This window comes from Habropoda laboriosa, unplaced genomic scaffold (assembly GCF_001263275.1).
Source record: "Habropoda laboriosa isolate 0110345459 unplaced genomic scaffold, ASM126327v1 scaffold297, whole genome shotgun sequence".
Classification (NCBI taxonomy): domain Eukaryota; kingdom Metazoa; phylum Arthropoda; class Insecta; order Hymenoptera; family Apidae; genus Habropoda; species Habropoda laboriosa.
Genome location: NW_017100406.1, coordinates 419,647 through 433,734, shown reverse-complemented (window position 1 = coordinate 433,734; position 14,088 = coordinate 419,647). Strand labels below are relative to the sequence as shown.

At 42.2% G+C, this 14,088-nt stretch overlaps 3 protein-coding genes across 3 annotated transcripts; 2 read left to right on the top strand and 1 right to left on the bottom strand.

Annotated features, from left to right (window-relative positions):
• Window positions 1-1,290: 1,290 nt before the first annotated feature.
• On the top strand, window positions 1,291-4,702 carry LOC108575403 (leucine-rich repeat-containing G-protein coupled receptor 5-like). The gene is made up of 2 exons (XM_017938181.1): window positions 1,291-1,348; window positions 3,398-4,702. The coding sequence occupies exons 1-2, from the start codon at window positions 1,346-1,348 to the stop codon at window positions 4,700-4,702; spliced, it is 1,308 nt and encodes a 435-aa protein (XP_017793670.1). The 5' UTR covers window positions 1,291-1,345.
• Window positions 4,703-5,502: 800 nt separating this feature from the next.
• LOC108575424 (chaoptin-like) lies at window positions 5,503-7,273 on the bottom strand. Its single transcript, XM_017938209.1, has 2 exons — window positions 7,159-7,273; window positions 5,503-7,054 (listed from the first exon to the last, which is right to left on the bottom strand). Exon 2 carries the CDS (start codon window positions 7,039-7,041, stop codon window positions 5,734-5,736), a length of 1,308 nt encoding a protein of 435 aa, XP_017793698.1. The 5' UTR covers window positions 7,042-7,054; window positions 7,159-7,273; the 3' UTR covers window positions 5,503-5,733.
• Window positions 7,274-9,047: 1,774 nt separating this feature from the next.
• Window positions 9,048-10,526, top strand: LOC108575402 (insulin-like growth factor-binding protein complex acid labile subunit). The gene has a single exon (XM_017938180.1). It carries the CDS (start codon window positions 9,048-9,050, stop codon window positions 10,524-10,526), a length of 1,479 nt encoding a protein of 492 aa, XP_017793669.1.
• The last annotated feature ends 3,562 nt before the right edge of the window (window positions 10,527-14,088 follow it).

The window sequence follows — 14,088 nt, the reverse complement described above, 5'->3', positions numbered from 1 at the left end:
CCTACATTTTTTTTTTTTTTACGTGGAGGTAGGCCGACTCTATGTGATAAACAATTGGCAACCAAACGGTGGTTCTCCCTCTACATTCGACGGATAATGTGTCCAAGTATCTAATGTATTTTTTTAGTTTTGGTTTGGTCGGATGAGTAATCGGCGAGGAAGTTAAAACTAGTGAAAAACAAGGTTAGGTGGAGATTAGATGGGCTATCACAGGGAAAGCGCATACCACGACAAGGTGTACCGAGGGTGAGACGGAGTTAGTCAGGAAAGGACAAAGTCATTGGTTAATTAATTAAATAAATAAATAAATTAAAATGTGCTATTTCAATTTTAAAACTATCGTTTATTTTACACACGAGGAAGGCACGTTGTTGCATAAAAGATCTCGATAAGACGGAAGGAAGGAAGATAAGAAAATATCAACGTCCATCCATACTAAACACACTATGTCATTCTTCTATATATGTTTACATCATCCTGTCTCGTTATGTTGATCGTTTTTCCTGTTACCACTACACACGCGAATTTTGATTATCGACTCAGAACGATCGTAACTAATGATCCATCGCGTGAAATGTGGGGAGAGCCGCTTACTTCCTCCCGCTCGTCGTAAGTTCAAGGGTATAATCTTTTCCCCCTTTCTTCCTTCGGCGCACAGAGAGTTCGGTCATTTGTTCGGTACCGAGGACAACGTCGTTGTTAATACCCTTGTAGGGCACACTTTTAATAAACAAGACACAGTGTAGGCTGTTATTGTAACATCCGCGGTTACTGAGATGGCTCGGGTGTATAACGAAAGTGCCTTCTCCGCGTCCTATCCTGCGTTGCTCCGAAAAACCGTTAGAGCCCCCTCGTTCGACTTTCCGGGGAAAGGGCTCAATTTGTGGCACCTTCAAGTATCCACGTGTTTTCTCTTCCGGTGACCCTGGGTGACGAAGATCAGGCCACCACTTCGCCGCTTAAATCTCGCATTCCTTACACCCTCGTCCAGTTTTCGTACTAAGTATATCTACGTATATGTACGTGGAATGCTCTTCCGCTGATACTCAGCTCGACTGATTTTCCACGAAATTCTATGGTCGGAAGTTCTTGATAAGAGAAACAGTGCTGATTCTGTTTATCGCTAATCTATTTCGAGAACACCGAACGGCAACTCTTTCATGGAAGTTTACTAAATGAACGCGAGATATCTGTTTGTCCGTCCGCTATTGCTGCCGATGCAATAATCGTTATGCAGATAAAGTTACGTATTTATATAAAGCAGCATCTACACACAGCAGTGTACGCGACAAACTTTCCTCCAACTGTGGTCGACTTGGAACTCAATTTTGCTCTAATTAACAAGATGGTAAGTACCGTACGTATCGAATCACACACGAGACACGGAGTATAATCGAACGTATCATTTTGTGACACGATCGCAGGGGATTCTGCAGCCCCTGGCGAAAAAATTACGGCCGCTAACAATTTTCAACGTCTCTCGTATTTTCACCGTATACGCAAGTCATAAACTAAACGGAGAGCCCAGTTGTAGAGTCGAATCTCGGGCTGAAATTTTAGTTCCATCCTTACTAACGTTTAGAAATTAAAATAGTCCAAGAGAAAAAATCCTTACCGTCAAGTTGGGGTTCAGGTATGGGACGGATTCTCCGACCGGTTCTGTCCGGTGGTGGCTTCGATAGAGAGTAGAAAACTGGCCTGATAGAGGTACAAGCGCAAGCTTGGGTACTCCAGACGTTCACTGTCTGGCGTGACAGTGAATAAGTAAATGTTGTTCAAATTATGTCGTGTTTGATCTCATTTTCATCAGAAAAATCTCAGTAAAGTAAAGAAATTATATTTTTCTATTATGAATTGTCGAGCCGTGAAATCTCGTAAAGGAAACCGACTGGTGTAGCGTTACACGCTTGACTGACTGCGAGCGAGATAACATGGGCAATTTTTAACAATTTTTTTAACAATTTTTTTGCAATTTGTTTTTGTAATTCATCCAAAGCGATATGTTATGAAATTAAATTAAGCACTCAATAAGTTTTAACGTTAGATTGTTCCCTCGATATGGCCATGGTGGTCATCAGTGACTGGAGTGCCTCAAATGTTTAGAATAATTAAAATAAAATAAATGTTGTCAACTAAAAATTTTGAACGTCATAGCTAGCTAGACATTATTTTCCTATCATCCGACAGCAACCTGTAAATCTGGCGCGACAGTGAACGTGTTAATAAGTAAATGTTGTTCAAATTATATCGTGTTTGATATCATTTTCATCAGAAAAATCTGAGCAACGTGTTAAAAAAAAATTGCAGATAAAAAAAAGTAAAATTAAAGAAATGATATTTTTCTATTATGATTTGTCGAGCCGTGAAATCTCGTAAAGGACAAGGACTGCGAGCGAGATAACATGGGCGCAGCAATGACGCAGACCTAGGCGTAGGACCATCTATACTGACACTTGTAGAATCCAAACTGACTGACACTTGTAGAGAATTTACTGTACTCGGGTAATCAGAAAGTACCCGGGTATCTCGTGAGATGAGATAGCTGAGAGTAGATATCTATTATTCCTCGACTGTTTCGGCAGAGGTTTCAAAACAATATTGTGTAGGGTACAGGTGCACTGTGACACGTCGGCATTGTTGGGAACCACCAGCGGTAGTGGCCACCGAGATTTCGACTGTTTTATGTACATATTCGAGTACTCGTGAGATACCCGGGTCGACCGGGTTATTTTCATCTACCCGGGTATCTCATGGGTTAATTCGGTTAAAAGTAATAGCCCTAGTTGTGACTATGCAGGAGAGTTGGAAGGTGAAGAGCCCATGGTGAAAGTGGTTGTAAATACAGATAAAACTAAGGACTAAGAAGGAAAATATTTGAGGGTGTAACAGAACGAAAGAAAAAGCGAAGAAGAAGGCAAGGGAATATGTTTGCAGTAACCGAACTACTGGAAATGGGTGATTGAACTAAAATAGCCTTTGTAACTGCCAATATTCTTTTCATTCCTCGACTCGGAAGAAACGTCTTTGCTCTTTCAAATGCTCTGGACACCGAAAAAGAGAAGGCTGGGGTCCGCTTATACCCACCAACTGCTTATCCTATTCTATCGCGGTGTGCAGACTCGAAGACGAACATCAGACACATCTGGTGGAAATCCTAGTGTCTCTGTCTCTCGCTTGATTATTCCTACAGGGTGTTCTTCGAAATAATCGTTCTTAGAATAATCGAACGCTTGACAAACCGATTATTCTTGGACGACGTCGATATTTCAGACGGTGTGAGAAAAAGTTCCACAAGACGATCTCGATCCCATCCTGTACCTCTCGACGCGTTAATTCCACCCTTAAGAATGAAAACCTTCCAAGTGTTTGACGAACTCGTTTTCTTTTACGCTTTCAGACGTACCAAATAGTCATCCCGATGCTTTTACTTACATCGGTTCACATGGCTGCCACAATTCAAACAGTCTCTCATGTGCAAAAGTGTAGAGGCGTGCAGGATTTTAGCTACAGGAAAGAGCCAGCGTACGTGAACTGTCCGGAGGAAGAAACCGTAAATTTTTCCGGATTAAAATTAAAAAGAATTCCGGAGAATTTTGTAAGTAGCAAGAGTATAAGGAACGTGTTATTGGATCGAAACGATATTCGTGCAATTCCGAGAGACACGTTCAAGAACGTGGCGAGTATGCAATGTCTGAATCTAGCACGGAATCAGATACCGATGAAATGGTTGAAATTCGAACACGACAACTTGAGAACCCTTATTTTAGATCATCAGATCGTAACAGAATCTGACAACATGATGGGGGACGATAAGCTCCATCTGGCTGACTTGGTATCAAATTATCCCAACTTGGAGACATTATCGATAAACGGGATCGACGAGATGGACGTGATTTTCACATCAGTCGCGCCTTTTCCGCGATTGACCACCATCTATGCGACCGATGCGGGTTTTACGTACGTAGCCGATTCTCTATTTCGCGATTATAGCGAATTAAGGGTCGTGCATCTAGAAGGTAACAAAATTGAAGAAATTGAGCTGAGGGGTACTGAAAATCTCGAGGCGTTGTACCTGGACCGAAATCCTATACAGAGTATAAATATCGATTCGTTCAATAGAAGTCTACAGGTGTTGTCGTTGTCCGGTTGTCTGTTGAAGCAAATGATACCGATTTCCGTCTCGTCGTTAATCACGTTAGACCTATCTTCGAATCAAATTACAGACGAATCGGAACACAGAAACTTGCAAAGCTTACCGTCCCTGGAGAATCTTATTTTGAATTACAACCAATTATCCTTGTTCCCGGATTTCCGGCATTTCAAACGTCTGAAAGTATTACTCCTGAGTTACAACCAGATTTCGACGATTCCGTACCACGTTGTACCGCACCAGTTGAAGATTTTGAGTTTAAAAGGAAACCAATTAAGCGCAATCGAGACAACGACGTTCTCCAACTTGGAACAGCTCGAGGAATTGGATTTGTCGATGAATCTGTTGGTATCGTTGCCTGTCGGCTGGCAGAAGAACTTGAAAATGTTGCGATACTTGAACTTGGAGACGAATAGATTCACGGCGATAGAATATATGGAGATCGGTACGTCGTGGGCTTTGACGGAATTATGCGTGAGGAATAATGCGATAAAAGGCATAGATTTGAACTCGCTGCAACTTGTGCCGTCGCAGTGCACAGTGTTTCTGTAGAATGAAGTAAATTGTAACATCGACTTGCACTCGAGATTGTGAAATAAAACACTGTGAAAACGTTCTCTCTCTCCCTCTCTCTTTATCGTAACCCGAATGATAATCTCTCCCGTCCGATATTGGAAAAAAGGCGATCAAACTATCCTCGGACGAAAGATAAGGCGTTTTATCGCGGAGAATAGTGCGAAAGCAAAGTGAATCTTTCTCTACGAGCCACTGATCAGCCGTTCTTCCAAGGATAAAATTGTAGGTCTCCCGATAGTTAAAGTGTTAATTAACGCTAGGTTTACCGACATTTCTTATATACCCATCTCTACGGACACGCGTCAAATTGACGAAACCGCAGATTTTCTTTAAAAAACAACTTATTTTATTTAAAAACTACATATTATACACTATTAACTTATACACCTGTAGCGAGCCTCCTACGCTCTGCCGCCAGAGGGACGGACTAGCCCCCAAGTTCTCGCTAGTCCTCGTAAAGACTCCTACGCTTCGTTCAAAATAAGAATAACCTCGCTTTCGGACCGATTTTCGTCCGTTCTGCATACAGACAGAGAGCGTGGCAGAGGGTAAGACGGAGAAAAACGTAGGCGGTTAAGTGGGGGTTTGGACATTCTAGTCCCATGCGCGAAACGAGGTTATTCTTATTTTGAACGAAGTGTATTCGTATATATACCACTTCTGACCTGAGTCCAAGGCACGGGTCTCCTAGAAAGCCTTACTTGATGACGAGTCAACTAAGAGGCCCGGACTTTAGTTTCAGGTCCTACCTCAAAAATGTCAGATTTTTAGTCCTGCTACCATTACGCACGCAGTTCTGTAAGAGGTACTGTTTTAATCCGCTCATAGTACCGTACTTTGTTAACGCGTCTCTATTCCCTGATATTTGTACGATACACTCGATAAACGATTAGTACACGGAAATACAACCAAAGGAGCTGTGACAACGAGGAGAAAAGAAGAACCGATGTATTAGCGAACGATTATATTTTTCATTACAATGATTACGTGGAGAAATACGGGAGAAATTAGACAGGGCGGTTACATAAACGCGGCAGCTGTTCGGAACCAATGTTCAAGGAAATTGTCACATTTTTTGGCATTGATTCAAACGTAGACGAATGTACGAACGTAAGAGGGTTGCCCTCCATGTTGATCTCATTTACCGGAAAATTAGGCGAATATGTTACTGCTTCCAGCAAAGTAAACTTGTTCCATGATAAGTCCAAGTATCGAAGGTTCGTCATATTTGCACACCAAAGTCTTGGCAAGAAATTTAATCGATTGCCGCCCAGGTATAATTCTTCTAACAGTATTTGATTCTGAAACGCGTCTACATCTATGTACGTGATGTTATCTCCCTCTAAGTAGAGCTTTCGTAAAGTCTTCAAGTTCAACAAGGAATTACGCGTTACAGTTGTTATATTGTTGCAGTTCAACGACAGCGTGCTTATGTTTGCAGATATCTCCGGAATCAGACTGAGCAAATTACCATCCAATAAAAGAACCTCTAAATTTGACAAATATTGGAACGTGCTAGAATTTAAAGACTTTATAGAATTCCTGGATAGGTCCAACCGACGAAGGTTCGGTGTAGATGCAAATGCATCCTGTAGAATTGTATGGATTTTATTATCCGCTATCGAAAGATTCACCAAATTGTAAAAGTCTGTCAAATCAACCGTTGGATAATAAAAACTACCTATAGCGGTCATCTGGTTACTGTCTAACACCAGCGACGACAGATTCTGCCTACCGAGGTTCCAATGGAATTCGTTAAATGTGTTTCCACTAAGGTCAAGATGCGATAAATTCGAGAATATGTAGTTAAATTCCAACGAGTTAAGATAATTCCACGATAAATTCAAATATCTTACTTCAGGGAATGGATTTTTCACATCGCTGGTTATTTTTTCAATTTGGTTAGATGATAGATCTAAATATTTCAGATTAGGATATTCGTTCTGTACCTCTACAACTCTGACGTCATAATTTCCTGTATTACGGAACTTTAGTGCTCTGACGGTTGTAAGATTACCCAAAGAATTTAACCCCAGTGAATCAGAATATAGATCAACATCGAGGTATTTCAAATTTGGCAATCGGTCAAAGTTCCTGTTCGCATTTTGCACCATACTAGCACGAATGACGACACATTCTATGGAATCAGAGATTATTTCGATTTCGTTAAAATCTATGAGATCGTTCCGTTTGAATTTTAGAGTCTCGTTCTCACAAACTTTTTCGAACGATATGATCTCGGGCGGAAGAAATTTTGCCAGCACGATCAACGGCGAGAGAACAAGCGCTACTCCGAGAACGAACGACAGCTTCATGGTTTTCGAATTTCTGAAAAAAATTGAAAATTTCTGTTTACATTGTTGCAGGTGTGCCCGTAAACCGAAGGAAAGAAGGGGAACCGCGGGTCGATCGAATTCTCAAAGGATACGCACCTTTTACGTGAAATATACTCGCGGTAGACACAAATTCCAATTATACCACGCACAGTCGGGTACTGTACCCTTTCTTCGACTGTTCACTTCCAAATCACGTTCAACTTTATATACTATCGCGACACAGTACTCCTTATGTAGCCTTATCCTATCTCCTCGTATCCACTTCAAACAATCTACTAGTTGAAAAAGTGAAGAAAATTATCATTTTCCTTCGTGAATCAGTCAACGATATACAGTAGTGCACACATAAGCGTCCATCGCTATCCCCACCAATTCTTGGAAATGGTACTTGGGAGTGGAGTTCGAGCGTGCCGTGTGATGTATCGGTATCCCACTCAGACACATCTCTCTTCATTCGGTCTCGACTGTGGACGCTTATGTGTGCACTACTGTATGTTGAGCCTGTTCAGAAAAATGACCGAAAATTAAGCGTTACAGAGGCAGGTTGTTCAGCCGACGGAATATTCGCGAAGGTAAGCCGCGTATTATATTCCGCGGGCGGACGACCGCGACGACGATAAGGCGACGATAAGGCGAGCATAAGACGAGTGTGACGAAAGATCACACTCGTGATCGTTCTTTCGATCACGGCGAAAGATTCCAGGGCGATATCGGCGATTGGCGAGGCGTAGGGTATAACATAGTATAATGTAGTTATGTGTACAGGTAAAAAACTTTAATATTAAATATCTCGTAAACTATTAACCGTCTGCCTCAAAACAGCTGATCGCTCCACATCCGTCTCTGGAAGCCGTGCTGCTGGTTTTATCGGGCTGAAATTTCACACAAACGTTAGTTCCATCCTTACTAACGTCTAGAAATTGAAAAAGTCCAAGAGCAAAAATCCTTACCGCCAAGTTGGGCTTCAAGCACGGTCGGGCGTCCTCGCTCATTCTCCGACTTGTTCTTCGGTTGGTGGTTTCGATGGAAAGTAGAAACCTGATCTGATAGGGGTATAAGCTGTAAAGTTGAGGCACCCTGAGTCCTTCTAAGGACAACCAACACTAGTTGCCCCAAAACCGGGTATCAGTGGCTTCAGTTTTTCAAGCTCTATCATTGTGCCAAAGAGTTACGCCTCGGGACCTTCCCTCGTGAGTGTTAATCATACGACGCGCGATATCCGCGTAACATGAGCGGAGCGGCGATAAAATTTCGCCGAAGAATGCACACGCTCGATCTCAGCAATTATTCTCGAGGCAAGTGACGAACCAATTATACTCGTCACCCTGCCTTTACCGATTATCCTAATACGCTTACAACCCTCGATTTACCATCGAACAGAGATCGATTTGAATCGGTCGAAATAGAGGAAACGGATCGATCTTCCGCGTACAGATACCCATTTCTCATCCGACGTTCACCTTTTTTTTTTTCCTACCTAAATTTCACACGGACGTGTCTTCGTCACACACTTCTGCAACTTCTTCTTCTTCCCCGAAAATTTGTCCGTTCGCGATGACTATCGCGCGTAGCATCCGGGTTAGGGCAACGCGAGGATTCGTCACAGCCCTGAGATCGCTACGAGGTGTTGAATATCCTCGAGAGTAATCTCTAACTTGTAAGCAGACAAATTCGAGTGGCCAGAAGACGACGGTGTCAGTCGATTGTTCGAACCGGTTGAAGACGTAGCGACGCCACAATTCAGACGAGATGTGCGTTTCGCGAGTATCGAAGGAAGAAAGGGTGAGTAAAATTGGTTTCGTTGGAACGTTACTTCTATAATTGTTCATATTCCAAACGGCTACGTACGTTCGATTTCTATCGCGGTGGAGGATAATTAACGTTTAGAAAATTATCAACGAGTCCCAACGAAAACGTTCGTCTCTCCTTCGCTTTATTTATCAACAGATCGTTCCTACTCTTCCTCAACGTTTACGTGTTCGCAGATGGTACACGCGTGGATCGCCGCGTTCGTGCTTCTCTTCGGGGTACAACCGATATCCACCCACAGAATTATCTTCAGCAAAACAACACCACCGCCGAATCGACATTCGGCAGAAGCACTAGAACCGTACACGGTGGAATATTATAACCGGATCGGCCTCGACGAAACTACGCCGGGTTATTTCTCTCCCTTGAAAGAGTGCTGGCGCGAAGTGGACAGGAATGCAGTTTTGAATTTCACACGTTTAGGTTTGAAGAAGATCGATCCGATGTTCGTCGATAGTTCGATCACAAAGGAATTGTATCTGAACGAGAACGAGATCACCGAGATCTCCGACATGGCGTTTCAAGGTTTGCCAAAGCTGAAAGTGTTAAGTCTGTCCGGTAACTATATCGCCTCCGACAAGTTGTTACAGTTCAAGAGGCACGACACGTTGGAGAGGCTGTTGTTGGACAATAACAATTACACGGTGGACGAGGTAACGGTGGACGAGATGTTGGAAAAGATGCCGAGGTTACGCGAATTGTCGTTGAAAAGAGACGGGATCGCGTCGTTCTCCGTGAACCTCGAGAAATTCGCGCCTTTTTTGTCCAAGCTCTATCTTTCCGGGAACCGTATAGAAACGTTGGCTTTCCTCGACAACATACCCGAAACTTTGACCCACCTTCACCTCGACGATAACAAAATCAAGGGTGTAAATGGGGAGAAGTTGAGGAACGTGCAGGAGTTGCTTGTAAACGGGAATCAGATCAAGAAAGTGTCCACCAAGCATGGTAACAACTGCGACGAGGAATGTATAACGTTGAGCGGGATGAACAAGTTAACGAAACTGAACGTGTCCTGGAACATGATCAAGGATGTCGCAGAGAACGCGTTCGCGGATACGAAGGAGTTAGTTGAGCTGGATTTGTCGGGAAATCCAAACATCAGTCTGCCGCGTGACGTGTTCGAAGTACTAACCAAGCTGGAGATACTGCGGATCAGCGGGAATCAGCTGACTTTTATACCGAGTATGTGTTCGTTGAATCGGCTGAAACATCTGGACTTGAGTAACAACAGTATCAAGATTGTGGAACCTGACAACTTTTGCAATTACCAGACTCTGCAGGAGTTACGTTTGCAGGAAAACATGATTTTCAACGTAGACAGCAACAGCAGTTTCTTGAGAAGATTACAGGGGTTACGATGGCTAGACCTGTCCAAGAATGACATCGACTACCTCCCCATCAATTTGATTCACAAGCATCCATATCTACAAGTGTTGCTGTTGAAGAATAACAACATCGATAACATCAACGAGCTGTTCAACGTGAGATCGAGCTATCTCAAGGAGCTGTACCTCGAAGGGAATCCCTTGCTGACCTTCACTATCAGGGCTAACAACCTGAACGTACACGTCGCAGAGAATAGATCGTGCACAATTAACACAGAAACCATGACCACGATCGAAAGTAGCGAGGAGAATGATGGGAGACGTTAGCAAGAATTTCACCAGGTGAGTTGAGAATGTCGGTCGCTTTATTTATTCTTCTCGTCTGTTTGCTTCGGGATAGCGTGGCAATGATAGCTTTTGTATTGTAATTAGAAATATTTCAGCGAACCTGTTAAAAGCTGGAGAGATTAGACGTGTGAATGAAGAGTGTTTGTGGACCAGAGAGAGAGAGACAGCGATAAGATTTTTTCGTGTGTGAATATGTTTAGTCTAGAGCGATAGCTGCGTGAACGAAGTATACTTGAGGTGGAGCGAGTGATGAAAACTGTGTTTGGGAAGCTTTAATCTGGTTGATTCCGTGTAGACTGGCCGTTTGGGTGTGGGATGATTAAAGATATAGAAATTTTAATATTGAATCCGAGATTCACTGGTTGCACAGAGAGTGATGAATCTTTTAAAATGGTAATTCGTTTCCTATATAAATTGTGTAGAAACCGACGGAAAAATTTTGAGAGACCCACCGGGAATCGAACCCCGGACCTTGCACTTAGCAAGCCGAGGCTTTGCGCACTACGCCAACAACTCCCTCTATATTTTCTCTGGTCGGTTTCCTATTGAGTACGGAGGCCCCGATACTGCAATTGTAAGAAATAATTGTAAGGGTAGAAGGGTTTAGGCTGGTTTGTCCGGGTGAGCAATACGCGGAAAAGTTGAGGAAAACGAGGGACGAGTGTACGAATGAGCAATACGTAAAACTAGTGAAAAATAAGGTGACTAGGGCTTGAGATTAGGCTGGCTATCGCAATAGCTCTGTGAAGGAAGTATACTCGAGCTGGAGCGATAGAGGAGTGAACGAAAAGTGTTTGGAACGAGAGCGTGAGAGTATCAGCCACAAAAAAATTTTGGCGGTTTGGAGAACGTCCGCGAAAGCGAACGAAACATGGGGAACGAGACGCGCGCGAGGCAGTCAGAAAGGAGAGTGATAGCGAAATAGTCAGACAGCGAGAGTTATATAGTTGTAAAAAGTTTAGTTGTTAGCGTAATATGGAGAGAATAGAGACATTGGTAATACTGACCATGACGATATATCTGAAGGTCATCGAAATTGGCGAGATACGCCTCTTTGTTTAATAATTACCGAGACTTTGTATTATTTTACCATATTATTATTATAATCCCAGTCTTGAATTTTAAACATATTCGTTATTGTTATAAACATTATTACTTGAAAGCTTGAGATTTTCTTATCGTTTCAGCCTCCACGTGGGAAGACGTTGAACACGACGAACCGAGGAATCGAGTAACGCTGAAACAGGCAAAATCGAGCGACAGCAGTCAGTGTTCTCTTACGCAGCACACATTTCACGTTCCACGCGCTTTTAGATAGCTTCGCTTTAAACAGTTGCTGAAAAAATTAGACGGAGAATTTACTAACCAAAATAACAACTGCACACGCGCTATGATTATACCAGTTATTACTACTAACAATCAAGATTCTGACTAATCCAATTATTTCACTGTATACTTGTGCAAGGAATATTGATCGAAATAAAATAATAATCACCTCATAAGACCCCATCTGTTCACATACGTATCCCGTGTAAGATAATTTCACGTGAATCGTTCTACATTCTGTATCTTACAGTCAGACTAATCCAACTCCATTGTTTTGGTTCAAAGTTCAGTTACACACATCGTCATACTACTTTTTCTTCATTTCGCTAGAACAGATATCTGTTCACGTTACGTAACAAATGAAAAGAGATTTAACTGTTTGAATTACTTCAAGTAGTACAATGTTTCATGCGTCGTAGATCGTTGACGGCTTCTCTGTTCTGTCGCGAATTTACAATACAGGATTTGGATCAGTCTAGCTCTCAGGTGTACAATTGTTCGTGGATCAAATATGTTTCACGGTCGACAAAGGCGGTAAGATCTCTCACGAGGAGCGAGGTCGATCCTGGAACGCCATTCACAATCGAGTTTCGTTCGTCGTCAGTAGAGGGACACCAGAATGCCAATTGCGCCGTGGCGAATCCTGTTGGGACAATCTCAAAACGAGCAATCCTACCCTACTGCGTGCATTTTTACCATTCAACGTTTACTACCTATCGAATTTCGATCGATTCCTTTACAGGTATACTTTACACGCTTAAGAGAATAAGCAACGGCGAAAAAGAAACCCGCAATTATTCCGATCCTCTGGATCCCACGGAGATGTAAGATATTTCATCCGTGGTATCAGGAATCGAACAAGATCTGTTTCCTCTAATTCGAGTCGATAGCATAGATTTCGTTTATACCGATAACCATTGTTGGCCTTATCGTTATCTTTGTTCTTTGCTCAAGTTAGATGGCGATGCGATCAAGAATGGCGGAATCCGGTGGCTGTGCAAAGAGGATTTAATAACGGAGAGAAAAAAGAGATTTCAAACGTTCTGGAGGATGAAATGAAAATTCATAAATTTACAAGGCGAAAATAACGAGTGGAAACGAAGGAGAATAAACGTTTCAAATGGAGCGCGAGGCTAGCCACAGAAGATGTCCACGCTCGTCGAATTTCTTTACGAAACGAACGAAGAATGTTTAGTTTCTCTTTTTCGTTTCCGAGTGAAAAGAGTCGTCGTTGACGCATGATAATCCACCAGCTTTGGACGATCCTTCTAACGAGTATGTCGACGAGTAGCCATTGAACTGACTGATAACAAGATCACTAGAACGATCTCGATTCGTGTATTTAACGAGGGAACGAACAATTTCTGTATTTCCGTCTATCGAATCAACAAATGTTTTGTCAGCGAAGAAAGAACTATACTCGAAAGTAGCTGTTTTATTCCATTCTATCTTAATTCTTACGCATCGAACACCGTTTTTCCGCGTTAAACATATGTGTTTAACGCTAATACTTGTATTAACCTCTTAAATTGCAACGAGTCAGACAGATTCGAGTCACATGGATTCTAGTCAAGGTACGATAGAAACAATTATATTAGTAATAAAAATTACTTTTAATTCCAACTTTTATATTCATTTGTGGTAATACTTCTTACCCTCCACCACCAGAGGGACAGATTAATGTTAATCTTTCTCGCTAGTTCTCGACAAGGCTCCTAGTACTATATATACAACTTCTAACCTGATTTTAATGGTCCCCCGCAACTAAGGCACGACTCTCCTAAATATGTGTGAAAAACAACCGGTAAATTTTCTTATTCTGCCCTCGTTCTGTCTCTATTTCTTCCTTCCATAACCAATCGCCTCGTGCATTTATAACTTCGAGTATTACCAAATGTGTAATTAATCTAAAATTAGCTTTTCTTACCCAACAGGTACCTACTAACCAATATAAACAGCTGACGGTTTCTCTTAGAGACTTAGAAAATCAGTGAAAAAATAATCATAAGTAGAAAAGGGTTAACAATGGAAACAAGGATGAATGATATGCTGGATAAGGGGAAATGCAATGAAATAAACGAGATGCTATCGAAAATAATTCTTTGGTTGAGGGAGACTATAGTCTGTTAAAAGGGGTTGATAGGAAATATTTCGAAGAATCAGGGAGTGTTGAGAGAAGAAGAAAGAAAGGAAGAGAGACAGGGGGGGGGGGGCA

Coding starts and splice junctions, on each gene's coding strand:
- LOC108575424 (XM_017938209.1), bottom strand. CDS start 7,041: ATGAAGCTGTCGTTCGTTCTCGGAGTAGCGCTTGTTCTCTCGCCGTTG.
- LOC108575402 (XM_017938180.1), top strand. CDS start 9,048: ATGGTACACGCGTGGATCGCCGCGTTCGTGCTTCTCTTCGGGGTACAA.